The sequence below is a fragment of the Loxodonta africana genome, chromosome 9 (assembly GCF_030014295.1).
Source record: "Loxodonta africana isolate mLoxAfr1 chromosome 9, mLoxAfr1.hap2, whole genome shotgun sequence".
Taxonomy (NCBI): domain Eukaryota; kingdom Metazoa; phylum Chordata; class Mammalia; order Proboscidea; family Elephantidae; genus Loxodonta; species Loxodonta africana.
In genome coordinates this window covers 101,259,085-101,280,627 of record NC_087350.1, presented here as the reverse complement: position 1 = coordinate 101,280,627, position 21,543 = coordinate 101,259,085, and the positions used below count along the sequence as shown (strand labels likewise).

Genomic DNA, 21,543 nt, shown 5'->3' with positions numbered 1-21,543 from the left:
GCCAGCCAGGGACTCCTAAAGGACTGTGTATTTTAATTATTATTATTATTGTATGCCTCTGGCCATGGGATTCTTAGTGAGTATGTTTATGATGAGTGGTGAGAAAAATTAAACTTTATTATCTTATGTATTATTTTTAGAACTCAGTGCATCAATAGCTGATAGAAATAATTCTTAGAGGATATCATACTTTTATCCAATAATAATTTCTGTTTTATGTATAACTCCTAGTAGTGTGGTTTTCAAATTCTGACTGCTGCATAAATTTTAAAATTTACCTTTCTTTTATACATTGAGGAATAAAGGAGATAGAATGAAGCTCAAATTTTAGAACAGAAGGCCTCTGTGAGAAGATTCTTTACGACATAGAAAACCACGGATTGATCACGTTCTCAGCCTATGTTGCTGTTTAGTGTTAAACCATATATATTCTTAAAATTATAAAATATTTTTCCACTGGTCAAATTTGCTTTTTGTGCATATGATGTAAAGAAAGGTTTAAATTAACAGCAGAAGCTCTTGAAATGTAAAATGGTATGTTACTGAATTTAAATAATCTCTCCATACTTGTCCTTTTACACGAATAGTATCATAAGACAAGTAACGACAGATCAAGACCTGTCTAGCAGAGGGAAAACTAAATTACACAACTTTTATTAAGGCATAAATAAACCTATTAACTGTTATCTGGAATACCAATTAGTAGAAAGAGCACTGACAATTTTATTTACCAACATTAAACACAGTTATTAATTACAGACCTGATGAATCTAGCAGTAAGCAGGCCATGTTGGATATGCTGGGATCTTAAGTCCGTTATATGAGAGGGATGATTACCAAAATCCTGTTGGGAAATAAGTAATTGTAGTTGTAAAATTTTAATTGCCTCGGAATAAGGCAAATTATATTTTCTTGTCTGAGAATATAAATCGTATGGCATTAAGGTAACAGGCTTCAGTAGTAGTAAACAGAAAATGAATTTGTATTAGACTCTAAAACAAAGAAAAGTGTGATGACTTTTTAGTGTTCAGGGTGAGTGATGTACTGTTAATACATGCAGATTTCTTTACATTGATTGTTTAGTAGGTGAGCCATTTTTTGCATTTCTTTATTCATAGTGAAAATTAATATGGTAGGGGACATTTTTAAATGAATTACCACAGGTGAATGGGAAATTTAAAATTTTTTATTGTGATTGGCATTGTTGTGAAATGAACAAGAAACAATTCACATTTTTGTCCATCTTTTTTTAAAATTTTCTTTGAAGATCCAAATTCCAGAATTTGTGGACATTTACTCATAGGTGCAGCCAAGAATTCTTTTGCAAAACTCATGGATAAAATTAGCCTGGCAATGGAGAGTATACCTCTGCATAGTAGGAGCATTACATACGTAGAAAAAGATTCCCTGGTTCAGAGGCTGGCCCGAGGACTTCATAAAGTAAACACACTGGCCCTGAAGTATGGCCTGCGTGGCCACGTGCCCATTATGGTATGTATGCAGTTTGATGTAATAGTGACCTCAGGATTATCAAGGAAATTTTGAATCAAACTTATTTGTAATTTAAGTAAGTTGTACATGAATGTATTTAGATTTCCAGAAAACTTTTAATGAAATAAATAAAAGCACTTCCGAATAAATGTCTAAAATATCAAAGTATAAAAGTTCTGGCATTAGATCTGAATTTACTGTTCTCTATAAGGGATTTTTTTTTTTTTTTTTTAAATAAGGGAACTGCAGCGAAATTATATGAGGCATAAACAACCGGCAAGTCCATTTTCTAGCCGTTTAGGTGATTTCTTTAGTTGTTCATTTTGTGTTAAGTCAAAGTATTGTTTCATAAATAAATAAAACTTTCATTTCTGAGTTTCAGTAATAGCTGATTTTGTTTTCTGTATAACCTAAGTTACATTTAATTTGGAGAGATGATCATTGCTATTGATTTCTCGGTAAATCTGTAGTTAACCGGTATGGTTTTGCTTACCGACAGAAAAGCACAGCGTCATTACAGAAGCAGATATTTGGATTTACACAAAGACTGCATGCAGCCGAAGTGGAGCGCCGCTCACTGCGCTTAGAGGTCACAGAATTCAAACGAAATGTGAATGAAATGAAAAAGGAACTTGACAAAGCCCAGAGTCTCCAAATGCAATTAAATGAATTTAAGCAGTCCGTAAGTATATTTGACTTATAAAAATATAGCTTTGTTGAGCTCTTGTGTGTGTGTGTATATATAAATATGTTATATATATATACTTACATATAATATATATTTTTTCCTTCAGCTTTTAATTATACTTGTTTTTTTAAAAATGATTCAAAGTCTCTTTAAGAGGATTTCTTTTTTCTTCAGAATACTTTCCTTGTGAAAGGCTTCCAGTCGAGGAGCCTGATGTTTGGCGTAGGGAGTGAGATTTTCTTTCTTCTCTTCTTGTACACGCACTCCTCACTTATCCACATGTTTAGGCTCCAAAGACTAGGGCATTATGTGAAAAACGGGTGTTATGCAAAATACTTGTGATTTCCTGCCTGGCCTCCCCTCCTCCCTGGCCCCAATTCTCCCAGCTGGGTGGACACAGCCCCTCTATACCTTTGCAGCAGTCCTGGTGGGCGCAGGCTCGCCTTTGCTCTACTCGCAGGCATCTGAATCCATGCTGCAGGCAGCTGGCTGGGTGTCCTCAGCCGCCCAGTGTCCCAGCTTGGGCTCACTGTGCACTTGGTGCAGGAAGTGGGTTGGCGCGGGGTGGGCAGTATGCTGAGGTGATCACCACTGGCCTCCCGTGCCCCAGTCCTGGCACCTGCTAGCCAGCTAACTGGGAAAGAGCTGGGAGGTGGGAGAGGAGGTATGAGCTAGAGCATCAGGCGCCCTGTAGGTTCCAGAGTGGAGTCAAACAACCCAGGGGGTGACACTACCTGCTGGAAGAGCTGTGCTCCAGGAGGTTGTTAATATGCGAAATAGTTGGGTAGTAGATTTCTTACCATTGTCTAAACGTGAAATGTGAGATAACAAGACCTGTCCATAGATGAGGAGTAGGTGTATTGAGTATTTTGAATAAATGAGGTTATTTATGAAATCAAGTTGCTTTTCCAAAGAAATGTTTAATTTGTCTAACTTTCATCACGGATTTATGTGTATTATTTTAAAAGGCAGAGGATAACTTAAAAAAAAAAAAGGCTATATGCCAAATAGCATTAGATCAAGATCAAAATGTGTGAACATGTAAAGCACAATGAAATGTAGATATACGTATTCTGGAGCACTGGTGGCACAGTGGTTAAGAGTTCAACTGCTAACCATAAGGCTGGCCATTCGAATCCACCAGCCACTCCATGGTAACCCACCTACTTGGGGCAGTTCTGCTCTGTCCTGTAGGGTCGCAATGAGTTGGAATTGACTCTATGGCAATAAGTTTTTTATACATATTCTATTTGTGGTTTTTTTTTTTCATTTGTGTTGGGATTAGTTATTAACACTACTGTTCTTAATGCTGTTGTAGGAACAGGGAGTGAAAAGTTTATACTGTCTTCAAACCTGTATATAACACATGACAGCTAATATAAATATGAATACAAAGTTTGTTTCTTAAACCTAACAGTGAGCTACTTTTAAGTACCCTCTGCTGTGGCGGTACTCAAGTTTTACAAGTTTAACTTTAGTTTAAATGTACTTTTAGATATACCTTTTGGTTAATTTGAAATTTGCATTCATAACATTTGTGGTAATAATGGCAATAGCGGGTTTAATTCTTAATCCTATGATATGCAAACTGCTGATGTTAATTATTAAATAGCTATACCTTCAGAAGGTAAAGAGTTCCTGTAAATTAGACAAGTAATTGCTCATTATCCTTCTGGTTAGAGATAAACAATAGTTTTTTTGTTTTCCTAGCAAAGGTTTAAAGACATCACAGTTTCTTCCCTGCTTTCTTAGTTTTTTTGCCCAGAGTTGGAAAATTTATAAGCTGTTTTAACATTTTTATTTCTGATTATAAAGGTAATATATGATAGACATGGATTAAAAATACAAATACTATGAAGAAGAAAGTTTAGATCACTGTAATCTTACAGCCCAGAACCAATCACTGTTGAAATGTGAATACATTCATTCTCCACATTTTTCTTCAGATGTAGTTTAGAATAATTTTGTATGTGAGGTTTGCATTCTACTACTTTTTAATTGAAAGTACTGTAAGCATTTTCCTGTATCATTAATTATGAAAAATATTTTAGATAGACAAATAATATTCTATCATATGGATGTATAAAAATTTATCTGACTCTTCTATTCATTCAGACATTTAATTTGTTTCCAGTTTTTTTTTTTCTTTTGCCATTATAAGTAAATTGTAAAGAGCTGTTTGTACTTTTAAAAACCAGTAAGTTCCTTTGAGTATGTCTCTGCCTGCTTTTGACCTGCATCCTAGCATGTATACAAGTTAAAAATGGGATCTGAGATCATCTGCCAAGATGGAAAGAGACAGCCATTGATCCAATTTTGAGATTTAGAATTTAGTCAACTTGGAAATAGAGGTTTAGGTAATAGTAGCTTTCTTGAAAATTAGAAGATTCTTTACATATGTTGCTTCCCAGAATATCTATGAAGAATTCAAGTATTCTACAAAATTTGATTGCCGAGAACATTGTTTAAGTATTAGGAAAACAAGTTAACGTCTTATCTTTGAGTAGTTAGAAGTAGTCATGACTCAGTTTCTAGAATCTAGAGATAAGGGAGTATTTGAAAGAAAGTGCTGAAAGGTGACAGAGTATTCTTCTTAGGGCTTTGGTTGAATAACTAGCTTGCGGTAAAAGCTAGGAATACAGTCCAGGAAATGTTTAGTATGAATTTCCTCCGCTGTTGTTGTTAGGTGTCACTGAGTTGATTCTGACTCATAGTGACCCCGTGTACAATAGAACCAAACACTGCTTGGTCCTGCGCCATCCTCACAATCCTTGTTATGCATGAGCCTATTGTAGCAGCCACTGTGCCAGTCCATCTCATTGAGGGTCCTCCTCTTTCTCACTGACCCTCTACTTTACCACGTGTGATGTCCTTCTCCAGGGACTGATCTCTCCTGATAACATGTCCAAAGTATGTGAGACGAAGTCTCGCCATCCTTGCTTCTAAGGAGCATTCTGACTGTACTTCCAAGACAGATTTGTTTGTTCTTTTGGCAGCCCATGGTATATTCAATATTCTTCACTAATACCATAATTCAAAGGCGTCAGTCAGTTCTCCTTTAGTCTTCCTTATTCATTGTCCACCTTTTGCATGCATATGAGGCAACTGAAAAACACCATGGCTTGGGTCAGGTGTACCTTAGTTTCAAGGTGACATCTTTGCTTTTTAACACTTTAAGAGGTCTTTTGCAGCACATTTACCCAATGCAATGTCATTTGATTTCTTGACTGCTCCTTCCATGAGTGTTGAAAGAGTGTTGATTGTAGATCCAAGTAAAATGAAGTCCTTGATAACTTCAGTCTTTTCTCCATTTATCAAAATGTTGCTTATTGGTCCAGTTGTGAGGATTTTTGTTTCCTTTATGTTGAGGTGTGATTCATTCTGAAGGCTGTACTCTTTTATCTTTATCGGTAATTGCTTCAAGTCCTCTTCACTTTCAGCAAGCGAGGTTGTGTCATCTACATAACACAGGTTGTTAATGAATCTTCCTCCAATCCTGCTTCGACCTTCTTTTTCATATAGTCCAGCTTCTCAGAAGTGTAGAAATAAAAATAGGACTAGTTGAATTAATAATTGAGGGAATGAGACATGTAATTTTTTATATTTTGGCATACGATTGTAAGTTATAATAATAACAGTGATGATTTCTAACATTTATTGACAATATTGAGTATGTATCAGGTGCTGATCATAAGCACTTTACAGGCTTATTATTATCCTTATTTAACAAATGAGGAATCTGAGGTACAGAGCAGCTAAGTAACTTGCCCATAGTCACACAGCAAGTGGAAATAACAAGATTTGAACTGAAGTAGTCTGGCTTCAGAACTCATATTTTTAATCACTTCATTTTGTGGTTAATTTCTATATCTGGCTGTGTTAACAAAAGATTGTTAAAAAAACAATAGAATAAAAAAGACACTATTTTCCTCTTAAAAAAATTGGGGAGTCTGCCTACAACTGATCAGCTTTCAGTGATTTCAGGTAAAGTATGTAGTAGAAAATAAAACAACTTCTTTATAGTTGATCTAAAATTACAACATAAAGGGGAACATCCTGCTGGCCAAAAGCTACTCAGTTCTTCCATTTTTTTGGAATACCATATTTACCTATTGATAGCTGTTCTTTAACAGCTAACTTCCATATCATAATGGTTTATTAGCTCCTTATAAATGCTTTCACATACCATCTCTTTCTTATTCTGTATTACTCTCTTCTTCTAAAATCAGCTACATTTTCATGTAAAGGAGATATTTTGAAGGAGTGGGAAGGGCACACAAATTCTGTTAAAATAAAAGAAGTTCTGTAAAATGGTGGGGATCATGATTTATAGAGGTCAAGTGAATTGCAAAGAGCAGAATGGTCTGGTGGCAATGGGTGTTTTAAAAAAAAACACACAACAAACAAAAGATAGGAAAGGTACAAAAATATCTTGTTCCTGAAACTCAGAAGAATACTATGATATTCTGTGGTGTCAGGGAATAGAGGGATGTCAAGAAGTAGAAATGGAGTTTGAGTGTGGAAAAGAGACTGTTACAGCTGACGTTATAGAAGTGGGGGTTTGGTTTTTTAATAGACAATATAGAGAGTGAGGCAGCTATTAAGAGGGAGGACAAAGAGGGTATTCTGTAAAATCTAAACACTATACAAGTATTGGTAATGTATTTATTAGATATCTCTGCTCGGTGATTCTCAGGAAATGAGGCAGCTTTCATGTGTGCCCTGTGATCATTCTATTATCTTGAGGAAGTAATTAGACATCTATTTTTATATGGTACTGTTGCCTTTTAAGATTTTATCCATGTTGAGAAATACATGATAAATACCCTTGAAAAGGCAAGTAATAGTAAAAAATAACAATTGCTTCAGGGAGGTAGCAGGCAAGGTATCTGATGCCAAAATAAAATGGAGTCCTTATTATACATACTATAGAAAGACCTATATGATAAATTTGTCTTCCAACCTATTCCAGCAAAAATTTTTCTCTAGATGAGTTTGCATGCTTGCTGTTATTGGCCTTGAGGAAACTATAATTCAGCACCTTCCTGTTTTTTCTTATTTGTCAGAAAACTCAGAGATGAAGTCTGCATTCAGTTGCAGTGATTTATGCATTCCAGATGCCTAGAAGTAACAGGATTTTTATTTTGCTCTTTTACCCTCTAGATTCCTTAAAAATTTTAAATCAACTTGCCTTATATTTGTGGTTAATTGCATTAATCCACCTCAAATTCTTAGAAATGGGAACCTTATAAATCCTAAATTGGTATATATATGCTTAGTATGATGAAGTGGCCTGCATGGTCCGCCATTAGTTTTCCACCTACATTTTTCACGTTACCTACATTTTGTGAAGCATCCTTGTTCTTTCTTCTTCAAGATCAAGACATCTCTCATGGTTTGTTGTAATTTTCATTTGTTTAAATGTTTTGAACAGGAGATAAAACATGTGTGTCTTGCTTTGGGTTCCACACACAGTAAGGGATAGTCCCCAGTCTAGAACTGTCATTAGTTATTGCAGAAGAGAGTGCTCTCCTCTCCAAAGCAGTCATGATATTGTAAAAACCATATCATATGTTATGGTACAATATGGTTATTGTGTTATTGGCAGATTTTATATATGAGTTTTTTAATTCAGCTAATATCTTTTGAGAATTTGCTGAGTTCCAGGCTTTCTTCTGTGTGTTGGGTGAACAAGCTAAATGAGGTCCCTGCTCAGTGGTGCTCACATCCTTATATTTGTGTGGTTGATAGGAGGGTGTGGATAGACGATGAAAAAGTGGACAACTCTATGAGATGAATATAGATAATAATAATGGCTGTAAAGAAAACAAAACAGATTGATACGATAGTGTGAAGCCTGGGAATGGGGGGAGATATGATCTTGACTTAAGAAATTAAGAAAAACAAACTGTATCTTTTTTGTCATGTGTCAGACCCTTAGGAATGTTTGCGTTATATTCTTTATGTTAGCAAATATAATTCTGAAGATTAAATGGTGCAGCAATGCATTTACTTAGAACCAAGTAATTACTTTTTCCTTTTTTCAGAAATTGATCACCCATGAGAAGTTTGAAAGTGCCTGTGAAGAACTGAATAATGCCTTACTTCGGGAGCAGCAGGCACAGATGCTACTGAATGAACAGGCACAACAACTACAAGAGTTGAATTATAGACTTGAATTGCACTCGAGTGAGGAAGCTGACAAAAACCAGACCCTTGGAGAAGCTGTTAAGGTAGGAGAGTGTTCCTTACATAAGGGTCTGTTCTCTGTGTGATTCTTTGAGGAAATGGTGTATCTACTGAATGGGGACTAGATTCCAAGACGTGACATTTTATTTTATAAGAGCTGATAAGGATGGAATGAAAGATAGTTATGAGTCATCAATTGTAAGCATGCATTCACATGTATTGAAAACATAAAAGTTGGCTTTATTTGTTGGTTTAAAACAAAGTGGTGATTTTCCAGTGATAATTTTCATATTTATTCCTTTTTTTCCCTTGATTCTCCCAGCGTTTAGTTCTTTTCATTTTCTTGTTTTATTCCCTCTGGACATTGAAACTCTAGGTATCTTTTGGATATTGGACGAGTTTGGGTCTGGGTCTATTTGGTTCTTATAGAAGTTTATGTGTGTATAACAGGGAGGGAGGTTTGGTTAAGAAGAATATGTTTTTCCTGCCACATGTTTGTGGGTATTTAGAAAGCAATAGAGAAGTTACAGTATAGTAGTTGTAATTTTGAAACTTTGATTAATGAATTTAGGACTATGACACCTTTGGGAAATGGTGACTGTATGGTAGAATAGAATTCTAGTTTATGATTATGATACTGTGGATTTTCCACTAGTATGGTTATATGCATTGGATGGAACAACTAAATATAAACACTGTATTGAGTATCATTCCTCATACAGTTAAGCAACTCAGAGTTGGTATATATTATACAAATAATATGTTTATTCTAATAGCTAACAACAATAAAAATAAAATTCCTAAATTATTGAGAGCTTACTGTTTGCCATTGTGCTAAATACTTTACAGTTATCTCATATAGTCTTCACAAAAACTCTGTGGGATTATTCCCATTTTATAGGTGAGAAAATGGAGATACAGAGAGATTAAACAACTTGAACAACCGTTACTCACTATCGGATTCACATCTGCCTTTCCTAATGACCACATTACATTATAAAAAAGATACTATTTATTGGCAGCATACGTGTGCCAGGCTCTATGCTACAGTCTCTACACAAATTATCTTATTTCAGTCTTAAGCTAACCCTGTGAGATGGGTGACTGTTACTATTTTCATTGTTTTTTGGGGAAACTGAGGCTTAAAAATAGTTCAATAGGCTTGCCCAGGGTTTTCTGGCCTGTAACTGTTGAAACTAGGATTTAGTTTTAGAAAGATTAGAAAACATTGAAAACTAAAAGAAGAAAATACAGGTGAATTTAAAGAAAATATAGATGACTTTAAAGGTGAAGAAAATCCCCCATCATACCAAGATAAACACTATTAACATTTTGGGTATTTTTTTTAGATAAGTGTATTAAGTTCAACCTTTTGAAATTGCTGTTTTTGTAAGTCAAAACAGACAAATGTCAACAATTTCATATAGTTAAGCCTAATATAGACAGTTTTTCTTCCATAAATGAGTACATAATTATATACTGTTTTGTAACTTGTTTGTGTAACTTAATTATAAAACCAAAAAAAAAAAAAAAAATCCAAACCCAGTGCCACCGAGTCGATTCCTACTCATAGCAACCCTATAGGACAGAGTAGAACTGCCCCATAGAGTTTCCAAGGAGCACCTGGCAGATTTGAACTGCTGTCCCTTTGGTTAGCAGTGGTAGCACTTAACCACTATGCCACCAGGGTTTCCAACTTAATTATAGATTATGAAAATTTTTGTATATCAACTGCTATGATACTGTAATATCAATTTTTCTTTTTTCTCAGCTTTAATATAAGTAATATTCATTGTGGAAAAATAAGAAATATAGCTAAAAAATTAGAATAATTTCAGATTACATCTGCAAGACATATCTACTGTTAAAATTTTGATGTATATATTCCAGACCTTATATTTTGAAAATACAGTGGTATAAATAAATATAAAAAACCTCAAATATAGGTTAATGAAAATACAATCATACTATACGTATTGTTTTCTTACTTTTTAAAAACATCTTGTCAAGATGTTAATAAATATGGTGGTGTCATAGTTGTTAATAGCCGATGGAATTCCTTTTGAACGTACCATAGTTTCTTCTTATCGTATATTTCGATTGATTCTAGGTTTGTGTGTGTGTTTATTTGATTCTTTTATTTTTTGCTATTATAAGTAATTCTAAGGAGCCCTGGTGGTGCAGTGGTTAAGCACTTGACTGCTAACTGAAATGTTGGCAGTTCAAACTCACCAGCTCTTCTGCTGGAGGAAGATGTGGCAGTCTACTTCTGTAAAGATGACAGCCTTGGCAACCCTATGAGGCAGTTCTTTTTTTTCCTGTAAGATTGCTATGAGTTGGAATTGACTCAGCAGCAATGGGTTTATAAGTAATTCTATGATAAATAACCCTGTAGCTAAATCTTTATGTAAATATCCGTAATTATTTCCTCAGGTTAAATTCCTAGACCAGGAATTACTAGACCAAAAGCCACATGCATTTTAAAAGTATACGTATTATCATTTGACCTACAAAATATGAGAGAATTGCACTTTTTTCCCAAACCTGGCTATTGTTATTTTAAAAATTTTTGCCAATTTGAGGGATGTGTCATTGTTACTTTAATTTCTATTTCTTTGATTACTAGTCAAGCTGAACATTAAAAAAAATATATTGGTCATTAAGAGACTTTTTTATGCTTCATGTTTCATTAATGGATAATGTAATTATGCTTTAAGAAAGCATACGACTGTGTCATTCTGGCCTTTTTCTCTAGTGGTTTGTACTTTGTTTAGGTATGGCATCTTCCAGAAGATGCAGAGCTGTTCATATTAATTTCTTAAAAATGGCAGTAGCTTAAATATTGTTGTCAGGAGTGGAAAATTGTTTAATTACTATCTCTTAATTAGAACTAGCAGGTGGTAATTCAAAAACGCTCTCTTGTGGGAGGCAGCATGGTTCAGTGGAAAAAACACTAGCCTTGAAACAAATTTTCCTGAATTCAAATCCCAGTTCTGTCACTTGGGCAAATTACTTAACCTCTCTGAGCCTCAGTTTCCTCTTCTGAAAAAATAGAGATAATGATAATTAAGTTACGGGATTTTTATGAGAATTAATTAAGGTACTGTTTGAAAAGCAAATACATGCTTGATGAGTATTCTTTTGTGTTTCCCAATAATACTTCTTTAAAAATAGCTATTTTTTTAAATTGAACCCTGCATATAACTTCTTTAAAATAAGTTTATCATTTTTTATTCGTTATGAAAACAAAATGAGATCGTGGATAGAAAATATGTAAAATACAATAAGGACAAGTTACCCATGGTTTATCACCTGACAACAATGACTGTTTACATTTTGGGGGTTTTGTTTTTAGTTTTCTATACCTAATAACTTTTATAAATCATGCCTTGGACTAGATGCTCAGAAGGGCCTTCCCATTATAATACAGCAAGATCTTGGATAAGAAACTTCCTGTAGTCCAGCAGTGCATTAATAAATAACGGAAGTCTCCAAGGACAAAAACATAACACAGACAAACCCCGGGGAGCTGAAAGCAAAGCTAGTACCGTGATCAGGTGCTGGGTTTGCTCTGGAGGTGAATGCGGACATCACTGCTGGGAGCAGGAGACTAAGATCTGGGCCACACCAGCAGGTAGTGGGTTGAACCTGAGATGCCTACATTAAGGAATTGCCTAATCACCTGAATGGGATAATCCCAGGTCCTGGCAGAAGCAAATGCAAACTCCTCTCTGGAAGAAATCTTGCCTAATTTAGTCCTTCAGGATCTTCCCAGATTAAGATCAACCAAGTCACTGGCACATGAATAGATAAATATTTTAAGCTTAAATTCAGTTACCTTGCTAAACTTGCTTATCAATTCTAATACTTTATCTGTGTATTCTAGTATTTTCTACATAAATAATATTTTTTGTTCTATAATGATACCTTTTTTTGTTTTCCTTCCCAAACCTTATGACTTTAATTTTTTTTCTGCCTTGCTGGGATACAACGTTGAGTAGAAGTAGAGATGGTAGACATTTTTGTCTTGTTCCCAATCTTAAAGATAACCCTTCTAATGTTTCTCTATAAATAGGGAAGTTTGGTATAGGATTTTGGTTGCTAATCTTCATCAGGTTAAGGGAATAATCCTCCTAGATTAGTAAAAAAATTTTTTTCTGGTGTGTGTATTGTTTGCTCGTTCAATCATGAATGAAAGGTGGATATTGTCAAATACTTTTTTATGCATCTATAGAGAGGATCATATAATTTTCTCTCCCTTACTCTTAGTATGTTGAATTACCTCAGGGTTTAACTAACTGTGGCTCACAGTCTGTGTTTGTACAGCCTGTAAGCTAAGGATAGTTTTTACATTTTTAAAAGCTTGGGGGAAAAAAAAAAAACAAGAATATGTGACAGAGAGACCATATGTGGTCCACAAAATCCAAATATTTACCATCTAAAGTTTTCTTATCCCTGAATTACATTATTCAGTATTTCAATATTGAACCAGCCTTGCATTCCTGAAATAAACCCAAGTTAGCTGTGATGATTTGTTTTTCGATGCACTGATACACACAATTTGTTAATACTTCATTTAGTACTCAGCCATCAAAATTATTGCCATAAAGTTGTTCATAATATGTATTTTTAAATTTAACGTTATTGTGCTTTGGGTGAAAGTTTATAGTACAAATTAATTTCTCATTAAAAAATTTACACACAAATTACTTTGTGACATTGGTTATAGTCCCTGCAATGTGTCAGCACTCTCCCCTTTTCCCTTTACATGCTGGGTTCTCCCTGCCAATTCATCCAGTTTTCCTGCCCCTTCCTGCCTTCTCATCTTTGCTTTTGGGCAGGTGTTGTCCATTTGGTCTGTTCATAATATTTCATTGTTATCCTTGTAATGTTTGTAGGATCTGTTGTGATAATCTTTCTTTGATTCATGATACTGGTAATTTGTGTTCTCTTTTCTCTTCTCTATTTTATCAGTTTAAAAAATTAAGTTTTCACTTGTTAAGTTATTCTCATTCTTTTCTATGACTTTTTTTGTTATCTTTATTATTTCCATTTTCTATATACTTTAGGTTTATTTTGCTTTTCTTTTTTTAATTACTTAACGGGTAAGCTTATTAGATCAGGGTTCAACAAACTATGACCCATGGGTCAATTGTAGCTTGCTCTGTGTGTGTATATAAAGTTTCACTGGAATATAGCTATGCTCATTTATTTATGTATTATCTATGGTTGCTTTTGTACTACCATGGCAGAGTAATTAAACAGAGACTGTGTGGCCTATAACACCTAAAATATTTACTATCTAGCCCTTTATCAGGTATTGAGTGGTTTTTAGAAGTTTTTAAAATCTCCACTATTGGCTTATTAGGTATTTCTCTTTGTTTTATTTTTTACAATATGCTTCTTTAGCCCATCACAGTCTGTTTTCAAATAATAGTACAGCACTTGAGGCATAAAGTAAGAATCTTACAATGATATACTTTGATTTCTTCCCTCCAGTTCTCTTTGTTGTTGTTGCAATAGATTTTGCTTTAACATATGTTATAAAGTCTGCAATACATTGTTGTTATTTTTGTTTCATACAGTAAATTCAATTATAAAGAAATTTAAAAACAAAGGAAAACATGGGCTTTTATCATTGTCTACATACTTAGCATTTTTGACCTTTATTGCTTTATTTGGACCCAGATTTCCATCTAGCATCATTTCCTTCTCCCTGAAGCACTTTAACATTTTTTGTAGTACATGTCTTTATTTTTGAAAGATATTCAGTATAAATATCTAGGTTGACAGTTTCTCTGAACACGTTAAAAATGTTGTTTCTCACTAATTAAACAGTAGATAAGTGGTAAATTTGGTGAAGGGTAAGGCAATACACAGTACTGGGGAAGCCAGCAGAACTTGTATAAGGCAAGGTCATGGAAGCTCCATAGACACATCCAAGCTCCCTGAGGGACCAAATTGCTGGGCTGAGAGGTGTGGGGACCATGGTCTCGGGAAACATCTAGCTTAGCTGGCATAACATAGTTTATAAAGAAAATGTTCTACATTCTACTTTGGTGAATAGTGTCTGGGATCTTAAAAGCCTGTGAGTGGCCATCTAGGATACACCACTGGTCTCACCCCTTCGGGAGCAAGGAATAATGAAGAAAACAAAACATAAAAGGGAAAGATGAGTCCAAAGGACTGATGGACCACATCTACCACAGCCTCCACCAGACTGAGTCCATTACAACTAGATGGTGCCCGGCTACCACCACTGACTGTTCTGACAGGGATCACAATTGAGGGTCCCGGACAGCTGAAGAAAAATGTAGAACAAAATCCTAACTCAAAAAGAAAAGACCAGACTTCCTGGCCTGACAGAGACTGGAGAAACCCTGAGAGTATGGCCCCTGGACATCCTTTCAGCTCAGTAATGAGATTATTTCTGAGGTTCACCCTTCAGCCAAAGATTGGACAGGCCCATAAAACAAAACGAGACTAAAGGGGCACACCAGCCCAGGGTCAAGGACTAGAAGGCAGGAGGGGGCAGGAAAGCTGGTTATAGGGAACCCAAGGTTGAGAAGGGAAAGTGTTGACATGTCGTGGCGTTGTTAACCAATGTCAGAAAACAATATGTGTACTAAGTGTTTAATGAGAAACTAGTTTGTTCTGTAAACCTTCATCTAAAGTATAATAAAAAAAATATTTCTTTTCCTTCTGTCTTGCATAATTTCTGTTGAGAAATGTATGTTGATCTTATCTTTGTTTTTCTGAATGTAATGTGTTTTTTTTCTCCCTGAGCTGCTTTCAGGATTTTCTTTTTATCATTGGTTTTCAGGAATTTAATTATGATGGGTCTTGGTGTGGTTTCTTTATGTTTTTCCTGCTTGGGGCTCATTAAGCTTCTTCAGTCTGTGGATTTATAGTTTTCATCAAGTTTGAAAATTTCAGCCATTATTTTTTCAAAAATTTTTTTATCTGCCCTTTCCTACTACACATAAACTATGTTGGACTCTCTGATTTTGTGCCACAAGTTATTGAGACTCTGTTCATTTTTTCAGCTTTTTTTCTTTCTGTACTTCATTTTGCAGTTTTGAGTGCTAAGTCTTCCAGTCCAGTAATCTTTTTACTGTAGTATCTAATCCAGTGTCAAGCTATCTAGCAAAATTTTCAATTCAGGAATACTTTTCATCTCTGGGAGTTTCAATTTGATTCTTTCTTATATCTTTCAAGTTTTCTCCTCACAATGTTCATGTTTTCCTTTAAATACTTGAAGATAATTATAATAGTTGTTATCTGCTTATAATGTTCTTGTCTTCTAATTTCACCATTTCTATAATCTATTGGTCTATTTCTATAAACAAATTTTTTATCTGGTTATGAATCACATTTTCCTGATTCTTGTCATGTCTTCTAGTTTTTTATTGAGTTCTAGGCATTGTGCTGCTTCCTTTATAGAGTGCTGGCCTTTTTCAGACAGGCAGTTATTTTTGGCTTAGTTTAATCCTTTCGAAACTTATAAGGATAGATACAGAATAACCTTTACTTTAGGGATAGTTTAGTCCACTACTGAAGTATGGCTTGGCCCTTTTTGGGTCTCTGTTGAAAGACCAGAATAATCAGTGTAGCCTCTCCACTTGGCTGCAGAGAACTTGAATGATTCCCAGCCTTGTTTATCCCTGAGAGCCACTCATTGCTGAACTCCCTAGTTGCTCTGTTCCTTACTTTGTGGATTTTCACTTTACATGTACACATCTTAGGGTTCAAACAAAGACACAAGGAGAACCTAAGCTGAAATTCAGGATTTATTTTTCTATTTATTTAGTTTTTGCCATCAAGAACTTTGCACTGTGCCTTTCAACTAACTCAGGCTCCTTAGAAGAAGAAGAGCAAAATAAACCTCAGAGCCTTACACTCTTTAGCCTTAAATCAACGTTTGGGCCCTTAAACCTTTAAAAGCAAGAAAAGGACTGTAAGAGTTTTATAACCCACAAAAGGGCACCCTTCCCGATATCCATTTCATATGTGGCCGTGGAGGATAATGGACAAAGAAGAACCTCCCAGAGTTTGGAGCAAGGGAGTGAACCACAGATCTCTTTCAGAATCAGTGTCTAATTAAGAAACTTGTGCCAAGATAGAATATCTCAAATTCTGTCATTGCTGTGGACCAGGAACTGTGGCATGTTGTCCATCCTTTCTCTTTCTGAGTGGGAATATTTTTTATGATTACCTTATCCCATTCTATTGTGTATATTGGGGTGGGGATTGGTATAACTGCACTTTTAGCTAATAGATTGCTGGACTACGGGGATCTACATCCGAAACTTTAATTTCACAATGCACATATATCCAGAATCTTAGCACTTTTTACTCCAGCTACCCTTACCTGAACCACTATCAACTCTAGTCCAGATTACACTGTTAGCCTCCTACTGGTCTCTCTGCTTCAACTTTTGCATACCTGTAATTTATATTCTAACAGAATGATTTTGAAAATGTAAATAATATCACTGTCCTGCCTCAAAACAGGGTACAAAAGTATATATAGTGGGGTACCGAGTTTATGTTAATGACAGAAGGACAACTCAGAGAAGGAAAGTGAGAATGTTTGTACAACTTGAAGAATGTAATCAGTGTTACTAAATTGTACATATAGAAACTGTTGAATTGGTGAATGTTTTGCTGTGTATATTCTCAAAACAACAAAATAAATAGAATTTAGAAAAAAAGCTATAGCATACTTCAGTTTTATTTGCCAAAATATTAATAATGCCTATATCTGGATGATAATGGGATTACATACAAATAATTTTTTTTCTGTATATGTGCATGTGTGTGTTTTTTTTCACAATGAGCATGTTTAATCAGAAAAATATGTTTACTATCTGTAAACATTTTTATACAAAGTAAATTGAACTGTGATTAAAAATTTTCTAATTTTTATGAAATATGATCTAATCAAAAGTTAGTATCAATTAAGAAACATGGTAATGCTAATTCTACATTACTGTCCATTGAAGACAAGTTTAACCATGAAAAAAGTATTTAAAAACTATATATGGGAACATACACTTTTAAAAATGGAAATTATCACATCATAATAAGGTAAGTATTTTGCTACATATTTTCTCTGTTGTTTAGTCTAATAAAAATGAACATAACTTTTTATGAATCACCTAGCTTCTAGCTTGAACTTTGTCTTTTAAATTATTAGTTTTAGAGAGTGATTTGAGAGCTGTTGTTTTCTTAAATCTTTTTCTCTGACCTTGAAATATAATTGACTGCCCTCTACGCCTCAATAGTATAAGTCATTAGGAAGATAAAAATATATGAGATTAAACTAAAAAATGATAAGACTTTTAAATTAAGTAATGACATTAACAACCCTACTTTATGAAAATGGGTTATACACTAGATGTTAATTGTTATCATAACCATGGCTTATTAACTAAAAAAAGTGTAGTTTTTAAAAGAAAATGAATTTTGTTGAAGGTTACTAGGGAAAGTGTGGCTTTTTAAAAAAAATTTTTATTGTGCTTTAAGTGAAAGTTACAAATCAAGTCAGTCTCTCATACAAAAATTTATACACATCTTGCTATATACTCCTAATTGCTCTCCCCCAATGAGACAGTACACCCCTTCCCTCCACTCTCTCTTTTCTAGTCCATTCGGCCAGCTTCTGACCCCCTCCGCCCTCCCATCGCCCCTCCAGACAGGAGATACCCACATAGTCTCATGTGTCTACTTCATCCAAGAAGCTCACTCTTCACCAGTATCATTTTCTATCCCATTGTCCAGTCCAACCCCTGTCTGAGGAGTTGGCTTTGGGAATGGTTCCTATATTGGGCTAACAGAAGATCTGGGGACCATGACCACCGGGGTACTTCTAGTCTCAGTCAGACCATTAAGTCTCGTCATTTTACATGAATCTGGGGTCTGCGCCCCACTGCTTTCCTGCTCCTTCAGGGGTTCTCTGTTGTTTTCCCTGTCAGAGCAGTCATCGGTTTAGCTGGACACCATCTAGTTCTTCTGGTCTCAGGCTGGTGCAGTCTCTGGTTTATGTGGCTGTTTCTGTCTGTTGGGTTCATAATTACCTTGTGTCTTTGGTGTTCTTTATTCTCCTTTGTTCCAGGTGGGTTGAGACCAATTGATGCAACTTAGATGGCTGCTCGCTAGTGTTTAGGACCCCAGACGCCACTCTCCAAAGTGGGATGCAGAATGTTATCTTAATAGATTTTATTATGCCAGTTGACTTAGACGTCCCCTGAAACCATGATCCCCAAACCCCCGCCCCTGTATGCTGGCCTTCAAAGCATTCAGTTTATTTTATTCAGGAAACTTCTTTGCTTTTGGTTTAGTCCAGTTGTGCTGACCTCCCCTGTATTGTGTGTTGCAAAAGTTAGACATTTTTTAAGTAAAAAGAAGGTAAATATTTTTAAAATGTGACCCTTTGCACAATTACTGCAATGGCTCCAAAATATCATTGCAGGGTATTCCATTTGAAATTTGGAAAAATACATCCTTTTTTCTTATTACATTACTTTTTCTTTCTATCCTCAGACTTAGTGTAATTAAGTTTGGAGAATGGAAGGAAAAAAAAAAAAAAAGAGTTTGCTTTCTAAAAAAAGTTGAAACATGGCAAGAAAGAACCAAAGCAGTTGCAGGAAGGCAAGGAATGATGTGGGGAGATAGGCAGAGGAACAAGTCTCTAAGACCTTAAGAGGCTGCTAACAGCTTGATGGGGTACAAGACAATAGGAGTTCACAGAGGACAGAAAACAATGATGAAAAAGGGCATGTAAATAAGAGTTGGTCCAGGATTAGACTAAGGAACTCCTTGAGAAGCTTACTGTGTATAAATCTTTGTTTCTCCCCCAAGCTAGTCTTTCAATCAATGTCTAAAATTTTTCATAAACAGAATTACAAAACTGTGACAATTCAGGGAATGTAAGATTTTATAATACAAAAGCTCTTCAGAAGCTCTCATCCATTGTCATATCAAAATCCCATCAACCATTAGGATGTAGATGTTCCTTTAAATTCTGTTCAATATCTGTTCTCTACAGAGCCATGTATGGTACTTTCCTTGAAGTAAAAGCTCAAATATATGTATTAATTAATTAGGTGATCAGAATTTATTTTTTAAGATTTTATGTATCAGGAGGTGGGTTTTTTTTTTAATATTACCAAAAAAATTTGTTCCTTTATTAAACGATCCTATGAATTTAAAAATGTCTTTTTAAACTTTTCTATAAGTAAGAAGCACATCTAGTGAGTTTCAGATGTATTTTAAAATTATAAAAATTTAATAGATACCTAACTTTGGGGGGGAAAAATTAAGGAACAACTACAGCGCTACTTTTCCTCTAACCCTAAGTGATTCAGTCATTCTTAGTCTCATATTTACTAAAGAGAGAGCAAAATGAAAAAAATATTCACATAAGCATTGTCCTTTCAGGAAAGCCATTGGATCGTATCATTCAGTTTCGGGTATGTTCCATGACCAGATCTACCATGGCCTGTCAGGAACTTGGCCTCCTTACTCCAATCTATAATATTAAAAAAAAATTGACACAAACCTAATGCCTCTCACCAGATGAATAGCTAAATAAAGGATTACTTATTTATAACATGAAATTTCTTGCGACAATTAAAAAGATGTTCTAGAGTGAAAAAAGAAACAATAACACATAGGTCATCTGTGTTAAAATACACACACACACACATTTGCATATGGCTTATGGACAGGAAACAGGTTAAGGAACAGTTAGCCAGTGTCAGCCACAGTCTACCCTTTTGGTCTCCAGATATCCATTTTACTGTTTCTCCTACCTTTCTTTGCACACTTTCTCCCCAAAAAGGACAATTGAAACTTCCATCCAGTTATTGCATCCATCTAGTCATACTCAGTCCTTTCTGTCAGGTCCAGATGTAGCTTCTCATAGTATGGCAACCTATTAACTAGAAGACCAGCTATCCCCATACCCAACTGTGTCATACTGGTAGCAAATATCAAAAGAATCTCTCTACCGAATGAGTGAGATTGGGGAAATGTGTGAACACTTTTAAGGATAATACTTAAAATTATCTGCCTTCCTTGATAGAGCAGTTGGCTTTCCTAGAAGCCTTTTAGATTTGAGTAGGCCAGTAGTTTCCAAGCAGTAATAAAACTAGTAGTATCTAGAAAAATACCTGTTGGAATGCTGTTTGGGACAGTTTTTATATTTTCATAAGTTACTAAGGCATTAACTGAACATTTAACTTAGACTAAATACCTCTACAAGAGTGGTTGTGTTTGTTTATTTCTACAATGGTAAAAGGAGTTCTGAGAAGTAGGATGTGAAAAATCCAGTGGATCAAGATGACCTATTGAGACTTCAGCTTTCAACATTTTGGATATGCTATAACCAGAAGGTTTGTAAATGACCTTTGTAATGTTATAATTCATAGATTCTTCCAGGGATAGAAGGTAGGAAGAGTATTTATTTTCTAAGTTCTTCACTACTGTTTGCTGCTTATTAGAAGTAAAAAAGAAGTAAAGCATATTTAAAAAGAGCCTTCCCTCAAAAAAACAAACAAAACCCCAAAACAACCCTCTGGCCTTTTCAGTCAATTCTAATGACAGTCAAGTCCCTAATAACGGGGAGTTTGAGCACTGGTTATTAGTTATTCTCTTTAAATGTAGTTCTTTTCCTTTTGTGGAGCAATTCACCCCATCTTCAGCCTTTATCCCAAAAAAAGGAGGGAGGAAAACTCTCTCTGAAATAATGATTCTCTGAATATCATTATTGGGAATGGAAAGTGAATCTATTGGATATTAGAAGGAAATCAAGAGTCTATCAGTTTGAAATATTACATTGATAGTAGTGTTAATGACTTGTAACAGCTGTATTAAGGTATAATTAACATATAATAAACTGTACATATTTAAAATATAAAAAACCCTATTGGTATATTGGTATTGGGTATATTTATAGTTGCATGGACACTCTTGGAGAATTGTGTAGTCTTAAGTATTTAGAAATTGAACATAGAAACCTTACTGAAGAATTTCTTTAAAGTTGGGTGATTCCATTTATTATAAATGAGTTCCTTTCAGCCGTTTAGCAATTTTTGCTTTTTTCCCCTCTTTTCTTGTCTTAGGGCCATATCTTAATTTTTATGATCACAAAACTGTACTTTGCAAGTACT

At 34.9% G+C, this 21,543-nt stretch overlaps 1 protein-coding gene across 9 annotated transcripts in view; it reads left to right on the top strand.

Moving 5' to 3' along the window:
• Positions 1–21,543, top strand: part of CCDC171 (coiled-coil domain containing 171) — a 313,930-nt gene that overhangs the window by 152,521 nt on the left and 139,866 nt on the right. For all 9 annotated transcript variants that reach the window (XM_064290475.1, XM_064290472.1, XM_064290471.1 and 6 more), the window contains 3 exons: positions 1,268–1,491; positions 1,991–2,173; positions 8,227–8,412. In XM_064290475.1, coding sequence (XP_064146545.1) covers positions 1,268–1,491; positions 1,991–2,173; positions 8,227–8,412 — 593 coding nt within the window. The remainder of the gene's footprint in view (positions 1–1,267; positions 1,492–1,990; positions 2,174–8,226; positions 8,413–21,543) is intronic.